Source organism: Prionailurus bengalensis, chromosome B2 (genome assembly GCF_016509475.1).
Source record: "Prionailurus bengalensis isolate Pbe53 chromosome B2, Fcat_Pben_1.1_paternal_pri, whole genome shotgun sequence".
Taxonomy (NCBI): domain Eukaryota; kingdom Metazoa; phylum Chordata; class Mammalia; order Carnivora; family Felidae; genus Prionailurus; species Prionailurus bengalensis.
The window spans coordinates 3686256-3708400 of record NC_057349.1 but is presented as its reverse complement, the minus strand read 5'-3'; the positions used below and the strand labels follow the sequence as shown (position 1 = coordinate 3708400).

At 53.3% G+C, this 22145-nt stretch overlaps 1 protein-coding gene across 2 annotated transcripts; it reads left to right on the top strand.

Moving 5' to 3' along the window:
• Nucleotides 1-7346: 7346 nt before the first annotated feature.
• On the top strand, nucleotides 7347-20521 carry LOC122490263 (butyrophilin subfamily 2 member A2-like). 2 transcript variants are annotated; one of them, XM_043592860.1, is made up of 9 exons: nucleotides 7347-8037; nucleotides 8611-8725; nucleotides 9003-9290; nucleotides 10003-10350; nucleotides 16004-16285; nucleotides 17597-17797; nucleotides 18089-18109; nucleotides 18210-18236; nucleotides 19355-20521. In XM_043592860.1, the coding sequence occupies exons 3-9, from the start codon at nucleotides 9206-9208 to the stop codon at nucleotides 19975-19977; spliced, it is 1587 nt and encodes a 528-aa protein (XP_043448795.1). In that variant the 5' UTR covers nucleotides 7347-8037; nucleotides 8611-8725; nucleotides 9003-9205; the 3' UTR covers nucleotides 19978-20521. The 2 variants fall into 2 exon arrangements, with proteins under 2 accessions (XP_043448795.1, XP_043448794.1); XM_043592859.1 differs by lacking the exon at nucleotides 7347-8037 and having other exon boundaries at nucleotides 8129-8725.
• The last annotated feature ends 1624 nt before the right edge of the window (nucleotides 20522-22145 follow it).

Here is a 22145-nt window from a genome sequence, read left to right as displayed (position 1 = left end):
TGAAGGGGTCACCAAAGGTTCTTGGTCTTGTCTTGTCATGAGAAGGCATTCAAGGACAGACACATAGCACAGCGGACAGGCGACACAAGCAGGAAAGTTTACTAAAGTGAAAAGTGCACTCTCATGATAAGGGAGCAGGTGAGCTAGAGAGAGAAAGAGAGAGAGAGAGAGGGAGCTTAGCGCCCTGGGGGTTGGGGTTTCTACCTTTTTTTTAAACAGTTGTTAACTAGGGGTTAGAATATAACTTAGAGCAGGAAGCAGGATTTGGGGGGGTTTCCTCCTCGCTTGCTTGGGGGCTTCCTGTCCTGGTGCCGCCATCTGGGGCCATCTGGTATGATGGAGCTTCTCAGGGAGTGAGGCCGGGACAGGCCTCTGACCCTGCCTGCAGCTGGGCACAGCCTCCTCCATGCTGGCCTCCGGGCATCCTGTCAGTAACTAACTGCCCACTCTGACACAAGAACCCTTGGGGGATCTGGGGGGAGCCTGCCATGTCGAACCTCCCTCTCCTGTGATGTGTGGGTACCTGGGGCCAAGTGCGGAGGAGGGAGACTGTTCAAAAAACGGAGATGCAAATGCAGGCTTGGACCACGTGGTAACCACGGAATCACAGAATGTAAATCAGGTTTATTTGGACGTAGCCCCGCCAGGACTTGCTGGTGGGCTCGATGCTGGTGGTACCAGGACAGGAGGAGCGGGGATGACTTTCCAGAGTTGGTTTGAGCGGATGGCCCAGTGGCCGGCGACGAGAATAGTGATTCGACTGTGTGTCCTTTGGTGGTGGGATTGGGGGGAGGGGGGTGCATGCGTGTGCGCGTGTGTGCGCTTGCGTGTGCCCGCGTGCGTGCATAAGTGTGCATGTGCATGCACGCGCGTGCTGGCGTGTGCGCGTGCTTGCATGTGTGTGCCTGCGTGCACGCGTGTGCATGCACGTGCTTGCGTGTGTGCGTGCGTGCGTTGGTTAGCGCATGCTGCTTCTGCGGACAGGGCTCTCCTGTGCAGCACGGGTCCCTGCCCCCAGGTCCCCGCTCCAGGCGGGCGTCTGTGCGATGCCCTGCTCATTACCTCTGGGCCTGGCCAGCGGAAGGTCGGGGAAATGCTCCAGGGCTCCGAATGTGCTTTCGGGGTGTGGCGTGGCTCCCTAGCTCTGCCACCTGCCGGGACGGGGGACACCCGAGTCCTGTAGGTCCTGCTGTCAGAATAAAGAGACCTCTAAGCTGACCGGAATTCCACGTCCAGCCTGGAGTCCATCCCCGTCGGCCACACGCAGGCCAGCTATACCCCAGACACCTGCACACCCACAGAAGAGAAAATAAATGTTGATATAATCGCCCGAGATGTTGGGTGTTTATCTGAGGCATCCTTACAATAGAAACCTGTCTGGGGGCGCCTGGGTGGCTCAGCCGGTTAAGCGTCTAAGCATCGGGCTCTTGATTTTGGCTCAGGTCATGATCTCTGGGTTCATGAGTGCGAGCCCTGTCGGAGCCTGCTTGGGATTCTCTCTTTCCCCCTCTCTGCCCTTCCCCTGCTTGCGAGCGTTCTCTCTCTCTCTCTCTCAAAATAAGTAAATTAGCTTTAAAAATCTTAAAAACAAAACCAAGAGAAACCTGTCTAATATGCATACACCCACTATAGAGTAAATATTATTACCATTATTTTTTATATATATAATGGTAAATCCTTGCCATTGATCAGGTGGGGGACTAGTTTGTCCATGTCTGAGGTTCCTATTTTGTGAATCTGAGCAGCTGAATCATCTTGCTGAACGTGAAGTTGGGGGGTGGGGACCTGAAGAGAGAGGGTCCTTGCTCTTCCTGCCCCAGGGAAAGCCTGGAAAACAGGCTTAACTCCAGGGCCTGATTTGGATGAAGGATAATCCCAGGGCTGAGAAGACTCCCTAGCACCTGAAACTTTATCTCCAACCTGCTCACTATTGCCTGAAATCTATTTCATGAGGGAGATAGCCTGTTATCCAAGAATTAGAAATCACAGATTGCAAATGCAATGTAAAAGAAATTTCAAATGCGATATAAGAGAGCAGATGAGTTTGTAAGGTAGATAATGATCCTCTCTCTGTCTCTCTCTCTCTCTCTCTTTAATCTCTGTTTTTATTCAACCATCGGTTTGGGCACAAACCCTGTCTTTCAGGCACTGACTCCATTTTCCCTCAAGTATGCAAATGTGAAATACAAGAGACTTTGCCTCACAGAAGTCTGTCTGATAAGGGATAGGGTTAAAAAGTCAGCAGGCCCTGGGCATCTGAAACTGAGTACCAAGAGGAGACTGGATATCCTGAAGTCAAACTTCTCAAATTCCACAAATTGGCCTTGGGGACAGTCTATTTTTAAAACAGAAATAGGGCCTAAAGGTATGTGCTCCATTCAATGAATCGATGACCTTTTTCTTTTCTCTCTCTTTTTTTTTTTAATTTTTTAATGTTTATTTTTAAGAGAGAGAGAGATACAGAGTGTGAGCGGGGGAGGGGCAGAGAGAGAGGGAGACACAGAATCCCAAGTAGGCTCCAGGCTCTGAGCTGTCAGCACAGAGCCGGATGAGGGGCCAGAACCCACTGGCCGTTAGGTCATGACCTTAGATCATGACCTGAGCAGAAGTCAGATGCTTAACCGACTGAGCCACCGAGGCGCCCCCACCTCCCATGAGCCTTTTCAAGTGTTCTGACTCTGCCAGCTAGAAATTACCATCCTTGGGGCTGAGACCAACATTTCTGGAGAGCACCCCTCTTTGGGTTAACAATAGCCCCCCAAATAAACAAACAAAAATAGAAGCAGAAGAGACAGTCTGCAAGATTTCTTTGCTCTCGCCACAGCAGATCATTGGACAGTGGGGCTTGTTGTTTTAGGCGTGCGCTGAATAACAGCTTTCCCCACGGAAGCTGAGAAACCTGTCCATCAAAATTCATGGGTTTTCCTCCCACAGAATGGAGTTGTCGCTGGTAATTGGCCATCTGGCCTGGGAATACGTTTCCCAGCACCCCTTGCTTCTAGGTGGGTCCACGGACTGATTCTCACCGAGGGAACATGGGTGGAGGTGAGGTGGGTTACCTCTGGGCCAAAGCCACTTTCTCTCTTCTCTCCGGCCGCATGTGAAGGACTCTGCTGTCAGGGATGGGGACTCACAGATGAAAGGAGTCACACAACAAAACCTACCTGCCAACCAGGGGCAACCGTGCTGACAATGATGTGAGCAAGACGTTAATGACTGTTGAATTAAGCCCCTGATATTTTGGAATATATTTGTTACAGCGACTAACGATACTCGAAGCGGTGTATATATATATATATATATATATATATATATTATACCTTCCGTGTTCTAGAATACATAGAAATAGCAATGGTTCCTCAGGGAGGTAGGACTTCCAAAAGTTTCCTCACTTTCCCGGCTTGGTACACCCCTCTTTAAATAGCCCCCAACCCAGAGGTTCCTGGCTGACTCAGTGGGTAGAGCATGTGACCCTTGATCTCAAGGTTGTGAGTTCAAGCCCGACGTTGGGCATGGAGCTTAGTTAAAAAAAAAAAAAATCTAAAAACATCAGAAAGATTTGGCAAATTCATATTATGATCAACGTGTCTGGGCCAAGAACACACACATGACCTTACCAACAGTCTGTGGCTCTGGTATGTTAGTTACCCAGTATCTGGGGGGCAGAAATGCACCTTTGGGGGCCCTTACCTGAAGTTTAGCATCTAGTTCGGAAATCAAGCTGCTTCTCTGGGTCAAACTAGTGGGGATCCTCCAGAAGGTTTCATTCTTATCGGTAGGATTTCCAACATCAAAGCTTTTGGTAGACTGTGAAAGTTAAAGACAGTTTCCCAGTGACAAAGCAGGAAGCGCCCAGAGGAGGGGGCTGTTTGCAACTTTGCTGGGGCAGCATGACTTTGGAGGAAACAGTATTTCCTGTTAACTAGGCCGTTGGCTTCAGCAAACCTGTCTGTTAGCCCGGCCTGAGGCCTGGAAGGGCAGATTTCCACATTCCAAGCTACTTCATACTCTCTCACTCCCCTGTTATTGTATCTCTGAACTCCGTCGTTCCTCACTCGTTCACAAGGGGGTTGTGGGGCCCTACGTCGTCGGACAGGTCCTCAAGAGCATCTAGTCCCTTCTTGTGATGTCAGTGGAGAAGGGAGTGCTTCTCCCAGCAGGTGTCAAAGACTGGACAGAAGGCATCCCAAGGGGCAGTCCCTGAGGCCCCTGCTCACAAAGGCCTATTGGAGGCATTCCTGACTCTTACTGGGAAAGGCCAGGTACCTAGGGCCAGACTGGCGACAAGGCTGGGAATGGCCAGGCATTTAGGAGCCAAGGATGCCCAGATGAACACAACCCACTGATCATTTTAGAGCATAAACTGCGAGTTACTCCTACACGTATTTCAAGTACAGTGTCGGTGCCTTGAGCATTTCAGAACTGTGTTCTACGACAGGGGTGCTGAAGTCACGGGGCGGGGGGGGGGGCGGCGAGGTGGAATGCATTGATGTCTGCAACTTACTTTAAAAGGCATGAGAAACAAACAAACAAACAATCAGGGCCGGAAATAAATAAATAGTGGGGCACCTGGGTGGTGGAGTCCATGAACCATCCAACTCTTGACCAGGATCTCACAGGTTCGAGCCCCACATCAGGCTCTGCGCTGACAGCATGGAGCCTACGTGGGATTCTCTCTCTCTCCGAATTTCTCTTTGCTTTCTCTCTCTCTTTCTCTCTCTCAAAATAAATAAATACACACTTACAATTTTTTGTAATAGAAAGAAAGAAATACGAATGAAGAGGAGGATGAACAGGATAGATTATAACAAAGTAAGCAACCCGTCCAGAGCTGGTCTGGCCGCTCAGACACACCATCTCGGCACGAGGCCACCCAGGGCTCCTGCTCGTTTTTTTTCTGTGGGACCTGGGGACAAATGCAGAGTTCCTGCTCCAGACGCACCCAAAAGCTCCCCCTCCTCCCCCACTCCCCGGCTGGTCACGAGTAGGAAGCCTGCGCTGCCTTCCCACTTTGTTTCTGCGACGCCTTTGAGCCCGCTCTCTCGGATCAAAGGCCCCCCAGGACACCTCTGTGGTGGAGAAGTGGTTTCCCACGCCTCTAACCCCGTCTCAGCAAGAGGGCGTCAGAGAAAACGTGGCCTGGAGTCTGGGCTCGTGTTAGGGAATTTGGGGGAGGGTTCAGGGAGGGGATGCTCTCAGGGAGGTGGGGCAGGGGCGGTCCTGCAGGTGGGCATCTTCATAAATCCTGTCTGGGGGAAGGCTGCATCTCAGGAGGCTAAAGCTGTCACTGGAGGAGGGGCAGCGGTCTCTCAAAGCCAGGACAGGAGGATGGCTGGGCCTGGCTGCGGTGTGGAACAGCATTCACGGTTTTCTCCGTGTTCGGACGCAGTTGTCGCGCGGTCTCTCGTTTTTGTCTGGATGCGTCACAGTGATAACGTCTGATGTCGATGTTCCCTGAAATCGCTTATGGTCATCAGGACACTGAGTCCGGGCCCACGTCCAAGGGTTGCATTTCTCCTCAGGGCGCCCTCTTGGCCTGTGGCTTCTGGCTGGGTTCGGTCAACGGAGAGCCAGGGCAGAAGATGGAAGAAGGGGAGAGGAGGGAGCCCTGTGGGCGCACGATCCCCCCGGGGCTCTGTCCCTGCAGGGCCACTGCTCGCTGGCCACACTCCCCTCCACAGCTCACGGCTCCTCTTAAGAGAGCCCTGCCTGCACGACCGCCTTCTTTTAGGTCTCCAAAACGGCCTCTCTGCCTCCTCCCCTTTGGGTTAAGGGTGGGTGGTAACGGGTCCCCTGTTCCTGGCCCTGGGTATAGCTCCATCCCGCATTTTTGTGAACAGCTCCCTACGGACCCCTTCCTGAAGTTCCCAGTGTGAGCGTCCCCGTCCCCTCCGATGCCTGTTGAGTCTTGCTGGTGCTGGTGGCCCCGAGAACGCTGGCTCACAGCTCCTTGTCCGGCGCTGGGTTCTGACAGAGGTTCACACTGAAACGAAGGGTTATGAAGATAGCAGGATCCACCTGGAGCGCACGTCCACCGGTTTGTGTCCCCAGCCCCAGGCACAGTGGAGACCCGCCAACGGAGAGAGTCTGCCGGCCTCGGCGGTGCCTAGGGTTGCAGACGGAGAGGGTCTGTGCGCCTGCAGAGAGCTCTGGGGCACGTGTGTCCTGTATCATCAGAATTCCCCCTTCAGCCAGGCAGGGACAGCCCGGGACCTGGGACCGGCGTCACAGGTCAGCACCCCGCGCTGCCTCGGGCAGAGCGGCTGTTCCAAGGAGGATGTCGATTCTCTGCCGGTGACTTGTGTCTTCGCAGGGACGGTGAGACACAGAGCGGCAATCCCCAGGCTTCTCCCTCCAGAGATGTGTCTTTCCCCCACCAAGCTGTCTCCCCCCACAAACATTTCCTGCGTGTTGCCTGTGGGCCAGAATCTGTGACAGGCGACGAGAAGCGGTGAATAGTAGATCCTTCAGCAAAGACAACATGACAAAATGGAGGGGGGGGGAATATATACAACTCACACCTTACACAAAAATCGAATCTCCTTCAAATGGAAAACAGCCCAGTAGAGAAATGAGCACAGGATATAAATTATTAGCTCGCAGAAAAGGAAATGACACATGACAGGATGTGCAATGTCACTCCGTAGAGAAAACAGGCACAGACGTCAGAGCGCCCTTCTCCAGAAACGATCATTCTCACTGTTGGACAAAGTGTGTGACAACGCTTCCACCTCGTTCCTTCCGTCTTAGTTCAGGTGCCCCAAAAGCTGACTTTTGGGTCAAGGTCGAGGTCGTCGACCTGGGAAATGACACCCCCCCCCCCCCCCCCCCCCGGGAAACCAAGTTCAGAAATAAATACAAGGGAAAAAAAGTCAACCAAGTGAAAAAATGGCATAAAGGATACCTCAACTAGTTGGTTACCATATGGGCAATGGGGCTCAATCCCACCCAGTGTTCTCAGAATCCTCGCAGCAGGGGTGGGGAGCCTGGGCCATTTACCCACAGCCCCATCCGCCCCTGGGGGGGGTTAACTCCCCTGCACTTCCAGGTCAGGCTGTGTACATGCGAAGCAGCAAGCATCCTTGTGTTAGAGAAAGCTCTCAGGTGGGGAAGAAGGAAAGCAGGCACCTGGGGAGCCACCTTGCGGGAACCTTCCGCCTGAGGGGGTGGGGGGGGGGTGAGATTGGACATCGACGCCATCTGTTTACAAGGCTCTGCCCCTGAGAGTGCAGTGAATGCCGGATCAGATCCGTCGGCCCTCCCTCCACTCCCATCCGTTTAGCCGTGCTCACTTCCTGTCTTCCGGTAGGCGTCCCTGTGATAAGGCCCCGCTGCCCCCTCCCCGCCCCACCATGGACTGGAGCTGGTGGGGGCGTCCCACCCAGGCCAGAGGGCAGGCCTTGCACATCTGACTGCCCGCCGGGGGCCTGGCGTGGCACTTAGCTGTTTCACTCGCTCACGGAGCAAGTGCTGTGTGCGGCGCCCCCCGCTGGGACTTGCAGGGGAGAGGGGGACAGAGGAATCCCAGGGTGCAAGTTATCTGCGGGGACGTGCAAGGTCCCTAACCTACGATAACGCGGGACGGAATATAGTAACAGGCAAAGCCTCGGGGGTCAGAAGAGTCTGAGGACGCTCCAGACCGGGAACGCCTGGAGTCGTTCTTGGAGGGGACAAGAAGGCGGGGCAGGGATTCAAGAGGCGGAAGTGGAGAAGGATTTGGGCGAGGGAGAGCTGGGCCGGCAGCAGTGGGGTAGGAGGCAGGGGAGCCGTTGCTGGTGTGTTAGCTGCACAGGTTTGAATCGAAGCAGAAGGGAGTTGGAGGCCTTCGGGGAAGCATTTGGGCCCTCGGGGAAACATGAAGAGATGTGCTTTGGGAAGGTGACTTTAGAACAAAGCTATACAATGCTCGGACTGAGGTCTGCGGGGCATGGGAGGGGGGCCCGTGTGGGTGTAGAGGATGTTGGACTCAACCAGACCGACAGAGCGCGACGCCCAAGGAGAAGGCCTTTGTTCAGTGCCACCTTCCTGTCGCCGCTGGTATGTCACCTCCCTGGGGTGACTCAGCAGCTCAAACTCGCATCCTTAGCATCTCTCACTCAATAGTTTTTGAATGAATGACAGGGCGCCCCTCCCTGCGTTCCCTCCTTCTCTCTCCGGTGCCCTCCTCCCTGCTCCCCACAAACCCAGCAACTGGGACAGATTCCTCTGGCTTTGGAAAGAGGGCTGCTTGTGTTTGCCTCATCACCCCCAACTCCAGCCGCTACACACTCAGATATCTCTCCTGGTGGTTACCTTGCTTCCGGAAAAAAGAAAAGGAAAATTTAAAAGGTCAGCTCATCTCAAAAGGCTGTCTGCAGCAGTGAGATTTTAAAACTGTCTGTGTATTCTGCCTAGTAACTGGTGATCGCTCACCAGGGATCTCAGGGATACTATTGGCTGGGCCCGTCCACAGTCGGCCAATCCTGGGCTCTAGACCATTCATTGAGATCTTGGGACTCTGCGGTCAGAGTGGACCTAGTTAGTCTCAGGTCGTGCCGCTGGGCACTCGGCGAGTAATGGAAGGCTAAGGGAAATTTTTTTTGTTTTTTGTTTTTTCTTCTCCGATTTCAGGGCGGTTTGTTCTCTGTTTGTGACTATGAGATTAGACAGAAGACGGACCACAGGAAAATTATCGGTTAGTTGAGCGTCAGAGGAGAAAAGAGAACGCAGAAGTCAATTCTAGAAGGTAGGAAAGGGAGGGAGGAGGGGTAGCGCTACCCCTCTGGGGGCAGGGGTGGGGCGGTAGGTGGGAACCCACTCTGTGGGCGGCGGGGTCCCCGGGAGAGGAGCCGCTGGGGTACCTCCCAGCGCGCCCCGGGATTCCTGGGGGGCTTGGGGGGGGGAGGGGAAGGGTATGGAAAAATATCAGGTGACAGCTGAAGAAACTCAACTCTGGCCGGAGAAGTGAGCCGGGGAGGGCGGAAAACTGCCTCCCCGATCATTGTGTCGTTGGCTTAATCCAGGGAACGTCTAATGAGCCCATCCGTCGGGAGGTACCTGAACCCGGAGACAGCGTGGGGCGCGCTGACGATCCCCCCGCGGTTACAGGAAAGCTGGACTTGGATCGGAGCTGGGGCCCCGTCTCCTCGGCCGGTGTCTCCACGTCTGGTGCCCCCAGGCCTCCGGTCGGGCGCTGACTCTCCCGGGTGCCTGGTCGGTGACGCTGATGGAGCCCGCGGCCGCCCCCCGCTGCCGCGCGCGGGGCTCGCTCCTCTTCTTGGCGCTCCTCTGCGGGTGTGCCCTGCTCTCAGGTAGGGGGCGCCCGAGCCTTGCAGAGGGGAAAATGCACGCCCGAGTCGGGAGGGTCAAGAGGTATTGCAGTTGGGGTCAAGCACCTTCCATTCTGCACCGGCTCCTTGATTTCACACCAGCGCCGCCTGGTAGGAGAAACACGGTGAGAGCCCCAGAGGCGGGCTGCACGTACAGGGTTTGCGTTTTTTGAGCGGCGACGTTTAAACTAGTAAAAAAGAAAACAGACGAAGTGCGCTGTCATAGGGTATCTGGCTTAACTCCAAATAACCCGACTAGCGCTATTTGAACTTTGAGCTGATGGGAAATACCTCCCAGTGAGAATGACAACATTTCGCATTCTAACATCTCCGCATTGCGTGCGCGCGTATCTTGCATTTACAGTTGGGACTCGCTCGAGTTGAGGCTACACTCCAGGCCCTGTGCTAGACTGGGGGATGGACCGTGTCTGCAAACACGGGGTCTGGGAGGTCCTCGGATGTGCTGTTGGTACTTTGTTCACAAAGGAGGAGCAGCCCCAGGGGCGGAGAACCCCACCGGGTGTCTGGTGCCCAGACCTCGGCTGCTGGGGGCTGCCGGCCCCCAGAATCCGCAGCTCGGGAAGCCCCTGGACCCCGGGAAAGCCTAAGTCGTCCCCCCAGAGTATCTACTTCCTTTCCTGCCTTCCATATCCGATGGCCGTGCCCCGTCTGATTCCGCTCCTCTGTCGAACAGCCCAGTTTACTGTCGTGGGTCCAGCTGACCCAGTCCTGGCCATGGTGGGAGAAGACACCACGTTTCACTGCCACCTGTCCCCCGAGAAGAACGCTGAGGACATGGAAGTGCGGTGGTTCCGGACTCACTTCTCGCGGGCAGTGCTCGTGTACAAGGGTGGACGAGAGAGGACGAAGGAACAGCTGGAGGAGTTCCGAGGAAGGACGACCTTTGTGAGCGACGGCATCAAACGGGGGAGCGCGGCACTCGTCATACACAACGTCACGGCGCACGAGAATGGCATCTACCACTGTTACTTCCAAGAAGGCAGGTCCTACGACGAGGCCATCATGCGGCTGGTGGTTGCAGGTGTGTCCTTTCATTTTGCTCGGTTGCCTTTTCAGTGTCGCTCGCAGGGAAAGCTTCTCTCCTCACGTCAGGCCCGTGGCGGACCAGCACATTTGTGCCTCGAATCCTCTTTAAGCGGGGAAAGTGGCTTCCTCCTGCCCCAGGACCACTGTGGGCATCGACCACCTGCTACACTGTGGGCATCGGTTCTTGAGACGTAGGCACGGGACTCAGCTACAGCCTTCAGCCAGGGAGAATGTTTGGTCCCTAGAGATAGTTCTTTTTTTATTTGTTTTATTTTGAGGGAGGGGGAGGGGCAGAGAGCGAGGGAGAGAGAATCCCAAGCGGCCTCTGCATAGTCAGCGTGCAGCCTGACGTGGGGCTCGATCCCACGAACCTCGAGCTCATGACCTGGGCGGAAATCAAGAGCCAGATGTTCAACCAACTGAGCCACCCTGGCGCCCCTCTAGAGATAATTCTTATGCCTACTCAGAGATCTCTGGGGGTCCTCCTTAGTAACTTGTTTTAGAATTCGATATTTTTAATTTTTTTTAATGTTTATTTATTTTTGAGACATAGAGAGACAGAGCATGAATGGGGGAGGGGCAGAGAGAGAGGGAGACACAGAATCGGAAACAGGCTCCAGGCTCTGAGCCATCAGCCCAGAGCCCGACGCGGGGCTCGAACTCACGGACCGCGAGATCGTGACCTGGCTGAAGTCGGACACTTAACCGACTGAGCCACCCAGGCGCCCCTGAATTCGACATTTTTAGTGTGTAATACAATCCACATACAGAAAAACTTATGAAACATGAATGTACAGATTACCGGATTACTATGAACTGTAACCCATGTGACCGCTACTCATATCGACAAATAGAGCCCTGCCTTCTCCTGACCGGGGGAATTCGGCCCACCATAACAAAATACCCCAGAGACCGGCTTAAGCGACACAAATTAATTTTCTCACAGTTCTGGAGGAAGGTCGAACCGTCCACAGGTTTGGTGTTTCCTGAGGCTTCTCTCCTTGGCTTACAGATGGCTGCCGTCTCACTGTGTCCTCACGTGGTCCTCCCTCTGTGTCTTCACGTGGCCTTTCCCCTGTGTGGACCCACCCCTGGTATCTTTCTCTGTGCTGATCTCTTCACAGCCCAAGGTATTGGACGTGAGGGCTCCAACACGTGAATGGGGAGGGGCATAGTTCACTTCATAACATGCCCCCTCTCAAAACCCCCAACTGACACGTGTTCCCAGAAGTGCTGTATAATGGGAAATACTCATCTTCCTCTTTTAGAGATACGACAAATTTGGTTGCCAAAATGTACCAATATATACTCTTACCAATAGTATGTGGTGCTCCATACATTTGCCATCAGGTCCGAAGACAAGCTTTTCACATTTGAATTCAATCCGTTCTCTTTTTAAAAAAAATCTTTTTAAATACTCATTTATTTTTGAGGCAGAGAGACACAGAGCATGAGCGGGGGAGGGGCAGAGAGAGAGGGAGACCAAGAATCCGAAGCAGGTTCCGGGCTCTGAGTGGTCAGCACAGAGCCCGACGCGGGGCTCGAACTCACGAACCTTGAGATCGTGACCTGAGCTGAAGTCGAAGTCAGCCGCGCTCAACCGACTGAGCCACCCAGGCGCCCCAGCCCATTTCTTCTTTCTAGTCAGTTGCTTTTCATGACTGGGAGGGTCAAACACTGACCTTGACCCTTTTCACTCCCCTTCCTGAATTTTCTCCTCAGCATGTATAGCCTTCTGGTGTAGTATGCACTTTGCTTATTCTTCCTGCTTATTATGTCTCTTCCACTAGAGGGATTTTTTTTTTTTTCTATTCTGCTCCTGTTGTATGCCCATGTCTGGGGCATAGTAGGTGCTCAACGAATAGTAATTGAATGGATAAATGAACCTGCTGCATAAGGCTCTAAGTGCTGTTCATCATCTCATGCCTGCGCTCTCTTCATTCTGAGCCTCCGATCTGCTTCTTCAAGCTTTTCCTGTGAGCTTGTGGTCAGTCCAAATTTTTAATCATCTTTGATGTGTGTGTTAGAGCAGGCTGGGTGATGCTCTGGTAACAAGCAGCCCTCAGCACTCAGTACGTGAAAATAACAAAGGTCCGTTTCTGACCATGAAACGTGTCCTCATGAGTCAGGTGGGGCTCGACTTCACAGGGACCTTCCTCGGGGATCTGGAGCTTTGCAGTTCCCCTTGGCAGAGGGAAAGAGCTTGGCAAATCCCCTCTTGGCTCACAAAGCCTCTGCCGGTGAGGGGCGGCATGTTATTTACACTCACATTTCATTGACCAAAGCCAGTCCCGTCCTTCACCGCACAGGAGAGCGGAAACGCGATCCCAACCGTGTGGCCAGGCGAACTGAAAATTTTTGGTGGACGGCACCAGAGTACCTTTTCAGGCTTTTGTCACCGGATTTTTTTTTTTTTTTAGCTTTATAGTCCAAATCACAACCAGAACCAATCAGGAACTGAGTAACACCAGCAGTTATTCACCACTATATCTCCGGCATCTAGTGGATTGCTTGACATCTAGTAGGTACTTAAAATATAGTTGTAGGGGTGCTTGGGTGGCTCAGTCAGTTAAGCGTCTGACTTCGGCTCAGGTCACGATCTCGCGGTCCGTGAGTTCGAGCCCCGCGTCGGGCTCTGGGCTGATGGCTCAGAGCCTGGAGCCTGCTTCGGATTCTGTGTCTCCCTCTCTCTCTGCCCCTCCCCCGTTCATGCTCTGTCTCTCTCTGTCCCAAACATAAATAAACATTAAAATATATTTTTAAAAATAGTTGTAAAATGAATGAGCGGAAAAAAAGAAATTGCTGATATCAAAATTTCAGAGTGGGAAAATTTACCTTTGGGCTCCCTCTCGTCATAGACATTCGCAAGTTCATCCAACAAATGCTCAACAAGCCCTTCCTATGTTCAAGTCACTGTTCCAAGAAACCGAGGATAGATCAGTGAACAAAATACGCCAAGTTTCCTGCCCTCATAGAGCTCACATTCTAGAGAGTGCAGACAGCCAATAAACATGATAATTAATTACACTGGATCTTATATCCTGTGGTGGTGAGCACTGTAGAGAAAAGAAAGCAGAGAAAGGGTTGGGAGTGCTGGGGGGGGGGGGGGGGGAGAATGGCCCGAGCCAGCTTCCCTGCAAGGATGACAATGGAGCAGAAGCAGAACGGAGGGGGTGAGCTGTGCCCCTCTGGGCAGAGGGACCCGGTGTGAGGCCCCATCTGGCACCGCACCTGGCCCCTGGCATCTAGATGGGGGACCACGTACTTTGTCACTCACACTCTCTGATTTTGAGAGTAAGAAGCATGGGGACAACTGGAATCCACCAGGGCTGTCCAGCAAACTATGACATACGGACATCCCTTGTCTTGATAAACATTGATTTTGCCTTTTTCCCCCCCTTTGCGCAAATACTGACCGTAGTGAGAGTGACTGATGTGTACAGATGAGTTCATTACAGTGTGATTAATCACCAAGCCTGCTGACCTCAAGGGAAAGCCGTGGGAATGGAACCGAGAGGAATCTCGCAGGGTTTCAGAATAGAAGTGGCATTTAAGCTGAGATTTCTAGGAGTTTATTAATAATGGTTTTAAGGTATGATCTCACCGTCGGGGTCAGTGTGTTATATTTTAAAAGAAACATTTGGGGGCGCCTGGGTGGCGCAGTCGGTTAAGCGTCCGACTTCAGCCAGGTCACGATCTCGCGGTCCGGGAGTTCGAGCCCCGCGTCGGGCTCTGGGCTGATGGCTCGGAGCCTGGAGCCTGTTTCCGGTTCTGTGTCTCCCTCTCTCTCTGCCCCTCCCCCGTTCATGCTCTGTCTCTCTCTGTCCCAAAAATAAAATAAACGTTGAAAAAAAAAAAAAAGGAACATTTGAAGACTGGAAAAGCCTTTAAGATACACATAAATCAATGGCATTTCAGTGGATCAGACCCATGGAGGTAAGGCTTAGGGGACAGTGAGGTCCCCCCTAAGTAGGCCTCGATTCACAGATGGTAGGAGCCCCCATCTTTGTTACTGAGAAGGGCAACCTTGTATGTAGTTATAGAAAATATTGTGGCAGGAAGATTTCTCACCCTGGTGCACCCTGGTGCTCTGACTCTGTTCACAGCAGCCCTGCGCAGGCGACCGGGATGGTTTTGTATGCGGCGGGAACCCTCTGTCCTTTCCCTGTAAACGTGACCCTGGCCTGGCCTGCCCCGCTCCGAGCTGAATTGTGGAATTGTTTGTTCGTTTCTTGTTTTCTCATTTGGTTAATTGGCTGGCTGGTTTCGTCCTCAAGTCTGTTGTCTAATGCTCGCCCTTACTGAACCCAGTTTTGTAGAATTTCCTTCCAACCTGCCCAATTCTTTTGAGTCCTGTCATGCTTCAGAGTTTCTGTGTGAGCCTTTCCATAGGCAACTAGTCTTTGTTTCTTTGTTTCTTTGTTTCTTTCTTCTTGGCAAAAATCAGATGGAGCAGGTAGCACTAAGGCTTAAGCAACTGCTTTAATTTTGTCTTTTTGCCTCTTAATTTGTCTCAATTTTACCTTTTAATTTGGTGTCTAGCCCAAACAAATGAATTACTTAGAAGTTTGAATGAGACAATGTGGTCCAGCAATAAACTGGAATTTTATTTTGCCCTGTTGTTCTAAAATGAATAAAAACAAAATAAAATAAGATAAAATAAAGTAAAATAAAGTAAAACAGTTTGGATGATCGCTGGACCCCTGGCTAATGGGGCAGAAGTCTCCTAAGACTGCGTTTTCAGGTCTTGCATTAGTATTCTCTTTTATTTATTTTTATTATTATTATTATTATTTTTAGTATTCTCTTTTAAAGATAGAATAAGTTGAAAAAGTCTGGGCTCAGGATTTTGTGTGATGTTCTACTGACATTGAAGACGTGATATTGTTTCTCGAGGATCCCACGAGCATCCAGATCTTTCTACTAGGTAGATGTTGTGGAGGGACTTAAGGAACTCGCCTCGCTGACTGAGCCCCCCGGGAGGTAAACTTCTCTGAATTGGGGGAAGGGTAGGTTTCGCATTCTAGTTCTGTCCACTCTCCTAAAATCCAACCGCTCCTTACGACCTGCGGTGATGTGAAACCCTAATTAGCCAGGAGAGAAGGGACAGTGTCTCGAGGTCAAAAGCTTCCTAAGACTCTGCTGGCCTGGCAGGTTTCTGTCCTTGTCATGTGACTCTGGAGCTTCGGGAAGCCAATGCTACTGAGAAGTCCTCCCAGGACAGAAAGTGAAATCCTCAACCTGCCCGTCTCAGACCAGAGTGCACATTCTCACCCAGCAGTGAGCAAACTAACCCCTCTCACTGAATCGAATCGGTCAACGAACACTTAGGAGACAGACGGATGCGTGCCACTGTGATGGGGTCATAGGTAGAACACAAAGCAGAGTGCCGTGTCATCCTGTCCTCAGAGATCTCACGATCCATTGACCTCTTGGTCTCCTGGTGTTCTCTCGCTTCCTTCCCTCTGTCCCTCCCTTCCTTCCCCCCTTCATGGCAAGGGTGCTGTGGGCATAACCAGTTTCTCTGGCCACTGGCCGCTGGCCGTCTGTCTCCTTCCCTGGGCTCTCCTCACTGGGGGCTGATCTAAGACACTTTGGCTAAGACACTGTTGTTGCCTTTTTAGCCGAGCCCTGGTCTCTGTCCCCAGGCCTGGGCTCCAAGCCCCTCATTGAAATGAAGGGCCCTGAGGACGGGGGCATCCGGCTGGAGTGCACATCCGTAGGGTGGTACCCAGAGCCCCACGCGGTGTGGAGGGACCCTTACGGTGAGATCATGCCCGCCCTGGAGGAGGCTTACACTGTGGACGCCGACGGCCTCTTCACGGTCACCGTGGCCGTGATCATCAGGGACGGCTCTGTGAGGAACGCGTCCTGCTCCGTCAACAACACCCTGCTTGGCCAGGAGAAGGAAACTGTGATTTTCATTCCAGGTTGGTTCCCTGCCCTCTGGAGGCCCATCAGGTGGAGGCAGAATCCTCAGACGGGCAGACTGGAGCCTGGGGAGGTGGAAACGTGGGGCAGAGGGGTCCTGCGCCCCACGGAGCTGGAGGCCGCGCCCCTCGTCCCAAGGGGAAAACCAAACAGTCTTCTCTGAGGGTCGATCTGGTGGTTTTTTCTCTGCAGCAATTTGTATTGTTTTATTTTTGTTAAAGTGTATTTATGTATTTAAGTAATCTCTGCACCCACCGTGGGGCTTGAGCTCATGACCCCGAGATCAAGAGTCACCTGCTCTTCTGACTGAGCCAGCCAGGGGCCCCCGTGGCCACGTTTAAACACTCAGAACAGTCACAAGTGGACAACGGTATGGACAAGTGGCTACCTACACCCGGAGGTGCTGCCTGGTCCCCCTTCCTGTCGGTGGAATTTCTCAAGGGAAGCGAGGGGTGGGCGGGACTCTATCTACATGCACACACATTCGTCCAACGGATACTTAGCAAGCATCACCTGTGCTCAAGGCCCTGTGCTAGAAAGCAAAGATAAATCAGTGAACAAAATACATAAAGATCCCTACCCTCATTCTAGAGTAGCAGAAGGCAAGAAGTGAATAATTAATTAAACTGCAGACTATATCAGATGACGATAAGTAGCATAGGAAAATTAATGGGGGGAGGGAGGGGGCATGGGGGAGTTGTAATTACAAAGAGGATGCTCAGGGAAGTCGTCGCTGAAAAGATGGCGGTCGGGCAAGTGAGGAATGAACCGGGCAGATATTTGAGGACCCAGCAACCCAGGAAGCAGGAGCAGCACATGCATAGGGCCTGAGGCAGGGGCCTGTCTAGCTGTTTGGGGGAACCCCAAAGGGCAGGCGTGGCTTGTGGGCAGGCGGGGCGACGTCAGTGAGTTGGTCCAAGTGAGATAGGACACACTGTGAGGTTTTAGGCAGAGAAGTGACATGATCTTGCCCTGGCTGCCGTGCTGAGGATAGACTGCAGACAGTATGGACAGCGACCCAGAAGAGGGGATTGCAAAATCTCAGACAGGAAGGAAGGGATGGTAGTTTGTGCCTGGTGGTGGCCAGTTAGCTCGGTTCACCCCGATCCTTCCCACGGTGACTCAGGTGTGCTGCCTTTCTGTCGCCTGGGTCCCCAGCCCCGGCGATCGCCGCGGGATGAGGTTTCTGAGAGAGGTTTCTGAGAGAGAAGGCGGCAGAGCAGGGACCCCAGGGAGCTCTTCCAATGGGGCTCTCTCATCCTGGGGCTCCTTCTTCTCACGACATGGGGCTTTTCGGGCTCCCTTTTCAGAATCCTTGCCCCCCAGCACACTCCCCCGGATGGCGGGCCTCGCTGCCCTCCCGCCTTCTCTGCTGCTCCTCGTCGCTGGAGTCCTCTGTCTCGCCAGGAAGGTCCACCGGGAAAAAGAGGTTGAGAACGAAGAGAGAGAAACTGCATGTCAGGAACTGGGGAAAGAAGATGTGGAAAAAGAGAAAGAACGTGAGATCAGAGGTAAAAGAGTTGGAGGACAGGTCACGGTCACAGGGGGACACAGCTCTGACAGCTAGAAGCCCGGGCCCAGGGAGGCAAGAAACAGAGGCGGCAGCAAGGGGCTGGGAACGGTGGCACCTTGTGACCCGCCCCGGGCTCGCAGACTGTTTGTGGAACGTTGACAGTCCCATAGGCAGGAGGGGAGGGGGCCCGTGGTGTCCACGAAAGGCCCGTCCTTCCTCGTTTGATTCAAACTCAAATTCTCTTATTTCTTCCACTGAGGACACTCACGTGCGTCTGTTTATTTTTCAGAGCAACTTCAAGAAGAACTGCGTAAGTGTGGCATTTCCTGACGTGTCCCGTGCCGTCGTCGGTGCTCTGCTCCGTTTGTCCCCCCTCCCGGAGCTCACCTCTGCCTGTCCCTCTGTTGCAGGATGGAGAAGAACCCTGCTACATGCCGGTGAGCCTCCGACGCTCCCTCACATCCACAACTCCTCCCCCCTGGCCAGTCACCGGGGCCGATTAGCGCACACAAACTGGGGTGCAGGCCAGCTGGGGGGGGGCGCTGGGGTCAGCTCCCTGGCAGTAACCCCCGCAGCCCTGGGTCCCAGCTCTTAAGAAACGCCTTTCTGCTTCCCAGGTTACTGTGTGTCTGGCCTGGGAGGGAAGGGAGGGGTGGCTGGGGGGGGAGGGGTGGGGTGGGGACAGGATCCTAATGCCTCATCCCCACGAGCACTGTGCCTCCGCTGGTTTCTCCCCTTGTGCTCCAAAGCGCCAAGGAGTCCAGGCCGTACCAGATCCCATAGTCCTCGGACCTTTCCTCTTTGGGTGAACTTCCAAACTGTCAGAGTCAGGCGTATCAACAACGCGGGGAAGGGAGAAAGTCACTTTAACGCGATAGAAATGTAGCTGGGCTGAGTACTGACAGCCGTGGTGCGGAGCCGTCCGCGGGATGGCAGGGGGCCCAAGCGTTCCCCGTGTCCGGAGAGGTCACCGACGGAGACTTCACACCCGTGTTGATAGAGCAGAAGCAGGGTGGCCTGTGGAGACCTTCTCCTGTCTTTGTCCCCTGTGAAGGATGCCCTTGTGAGTCACTTCAATCAGCTGTTGCCCGTTTAAGCTGGTGGAACACACCCAACCCGTGAAAGGACCTCTTGCCGCCCAGGAATCGGCAGAGAAAAACTGGCCTTAACTGCTTCATTGGGAGAGGGGGCCTCTTGGCTGGTTTAGGCCCCGCTTGGGAACTTCCTAGGTAAAGAGAGTCCCAGACACCTTCCATCTTGAATAGACAAGGGGGCAGATCTGAGGATGACGACAGAAAGCAGGGGCCACTAACTTCAGTTCATTTGCTAAAGTTCCCCCACTGTTTAGGGTTGTCCCCGGCCTGAGGCAGTGTCCCCTCACTCGGGAGACAGACCAGCCGCCTCAGCAAGTCTGTGAGGCGGCTTCGTGCCCGGGAGCAGGTGCAGGGGGCCTTCCCCACGGGGATCTCCCACCACCTTCCTGGGCCCTCTCTGGGGTCCGGGAGCAGCACCGTCTCCCGAGACCCCAGACCTAACCGGGAGACTTCCTCTGCAGCTGACGTGGTCCTAGACCCAGACACGGCACATCCTGAGCTGTTCCTGACAGAGGACCGGAGAGGCGTGAGGCGAGGCCCCTCCAGGCAGAGTGTGCCTGACAACCCCAAGAGGTTCGACTGCCGGCCCTGTGTCCTGGGCCTGGAGAGCTTCTCCTCAGGGAGGCACTACTGGGAGGTGGAGGTCGAAAACGTGATGGTGTGGGCTCTGGGGCTTTGTAGAGACAATGTCGAGAGGAAAGGAGAGGCCTTACTGGTTCCTCGGAATGGCTTCTGGACCCTGGAGATGTTTGGAAACCAATACCGGGTCCTGTCTTCCCCCGAGAAGATCCTCCCCCTGAAAGAGCGCCTTCGCCGCGTGGGCATCTTTCTGGACTACGAAGCTGGAGATATCTCCTTCTATAACATGAGGGACCGGTCACACATCTACACATGTCCCCGCTCACCCTTCTCTGGGCCCTTGAGACCCTTCTTCAGGCTGGGGTCTGATGACAGCCCCCTCTTCATCTGCCCAGCCTTCACAGGGGCCCGGGGGGTCGCGGTGCCCGAGGGCGGCCTGATCCTTCACAGGACAGGGACCCAGCGCAGCCACCAGGGTCAGTTCTCTGGTCTCAGAGCCAAGTAGAGGCCCCCGGCACCCCTGGCAGGAAACGGGTCATGTGAAGAACCTCCTCCAGAGGCCGCCTGGACACCCTCTTCAGGCCCAGCCCTGCCTGGCCCTCATCAGGCTGTTGCTTTCCCGATTCATTTGCTGGTGACCACGGGGGCACGGGCCGGTCTCGGAGCTGTGCTGCCACACGGCTCCCAACCTGAAGAAAGCGGGAGACAGTGACGGGTTTTAACATCAGCGTGACACAGTCAGCCTGATGCCCGGGCACCAGGCTCTGTGGACTCGGGGTGAGGGACACAGGACCCACTGTAAGGGGAGGGAAACCATAACAGGAGGTCAGGGACGGGGAAGCCAAGCCTGGGGGGTGGGAGGGGACAAGGGCCTGGGTGCTGTCCAGCCTCAGTTACAGCTATGGGGGCTGGAGAGCTGGTGGTCCCATTTCTATCCCTCCTCCCCACCCCTCACCCGGAGATTTCCAGATTGCACTCCTAACCTAGAACTGAGCTGAAGAAAGATGAAAAATGAAGACTCATGTTGGCCTGGCTCGGGTGTCCCCTCAATAAACCGGGAGTCACTGGGGCGCCTGGGTGGCGCAGTCAGTTAAGCGTCCGACTTCAGCCAGGTCATGATCTCGCGGTCCGTGAGTTCGAGCCCCGCGTCAGGCTCTCGGCTGATGGCTCAGAGCCTGGAGCCTGTTTCCGATTCTGTGTCTCCCTCTCTCTCTGCCCCTCCCCCGTTCATGCTCTGTCTCTCTCTGTCCCAAAAATAAATAAACGTTGAAAAAAAAAATTTTTTTTTTAAAATAAAAAAAAATAAATAAACTGGGAGTCAGTACTCAGTGACTGAGTATGGCTTAAGGGTTAAGGTCGCAGCTGAGCTGGTGAGAACTGCCCCGAGGGGATCGCAAGGTTCAGGTTCAGTGGGCAAAGCAGCAGTTTCCAACGTTTTGACCTCAGGCCACTTAAGTAAGATACCTCAAAAATTATTGAGGACCCCAAAGAGTCTTGCTCACTTGGGTTATATCTGTGAACATTTATGGCATTGAAGGTTGAAACTGAAACATTTAAAAACTGTATTTATAATTTATATGAAAATAGCAATAATAAACCACTGATAAGTTAATAGGAAAAACATGTTTTATGAAAAACCACTTGTTTCCAAAGCAAAATAAATGTTATTGAGAAATGTGGCATTCTTTAAGGTTTCTGCAAGTCTAATGTCTGGCTTCTCCTAAAAGATGGGCTGCACCTTCACAGCTGCTGCTGTACTCAGTGTTGGAGTATCACAAGTCATGCCATCTTGAAAACTTTGAGAGATTGAGAGCAAAAACATTATATTATTATTATTATTATTACTACTACTAATGGGGTCTTGGAGTGGTGGCAGTCTGGAGCTGATGGCTAAGAAAGAATTCTTGACACGTCTTTGGTGCAAAAAGGTGATTTTATTAAGGCACGGGGACGGGACCCGTGGACAGGAAGAGAGGCACTGGGGTCGTGAGGAGTGACTGGTCATATACTAGGGACTTGGGGGAGGTCAAGGTAAAAGGCAGGGAGGCCCCCAGAAGGACTTTCAAAGACTATAGGGGGTGCTTAAGATACCGGAGCCCCGGCCACGGTCAAGCTAAGGTCGTTGTCCCTCTAGTAAGGCGTTAATATTAAGAGGGGAGGGGGTTCCTGGAGAAACGTCATACTTTGTATTTGCCTCAAGTACTTGTCAGTGGGCCGCAGGTTACACAGAAATTCAATGTTATTTACCATTTCCTTCTTGCCTTTATTCCCCACATCGCTAGGGAGGGGAAGGTCATGTTGGGGCTCTGGGAAACTGAAAATATAAGTTTCTGAAGATTAGACTCTTGATAAGATTGCCTTTTTCTTGTCCTTTACCAAGACAGTTTGTAAACTGATGTAGACTCACGTCCTGCACGACTGTGATCTCTACCGGTTAACCATTTGCATTCCCCTTTCCTTTGTTCTTGGGCAGCCCGAGTGCCTGAGGAATGTCACAGAGATCCCACCTGGCGGTTGGGGGGTAGGGGTAGGGGTGGGGGTGGGGAGGGTGGGTAGTGAGGTGTTGCGGGGTGTCAGCTTGCCTTTGGCTCCCTCATCAAGTAATGCGGGGGCCCTGGGCAGGCGGCCCCCAAACATGCTGGTTCTTGCCTCGTCCTCCCGTCTCTGAAAATC

Bases quoted from the DNA above. Each gene is read 5' to 3' on its own strand.
- LOC122490263 (XM_043592860.1), top strand. From the start codon at position 9,206: ATGGAGCCCGCGGCCGCCCCCCGCTGCCGCGCGCGGGGCTCGCTCCTC. The intron at 17,798-18,088 runs GTAAAAGAGTTG...TTTATTTTTCAG, and splicing joins GAAAGAACGTGAGATCAGAG to AGCAACTTCAAGAAGAACTG. The intron at 18,237-19,354 runs GTGAGCCTCCGA...CTTCCTCTGCAG, and splicing joins AAGAACCCTGCTACATGCCG to CTGACGTGGTCCTAGACCCA.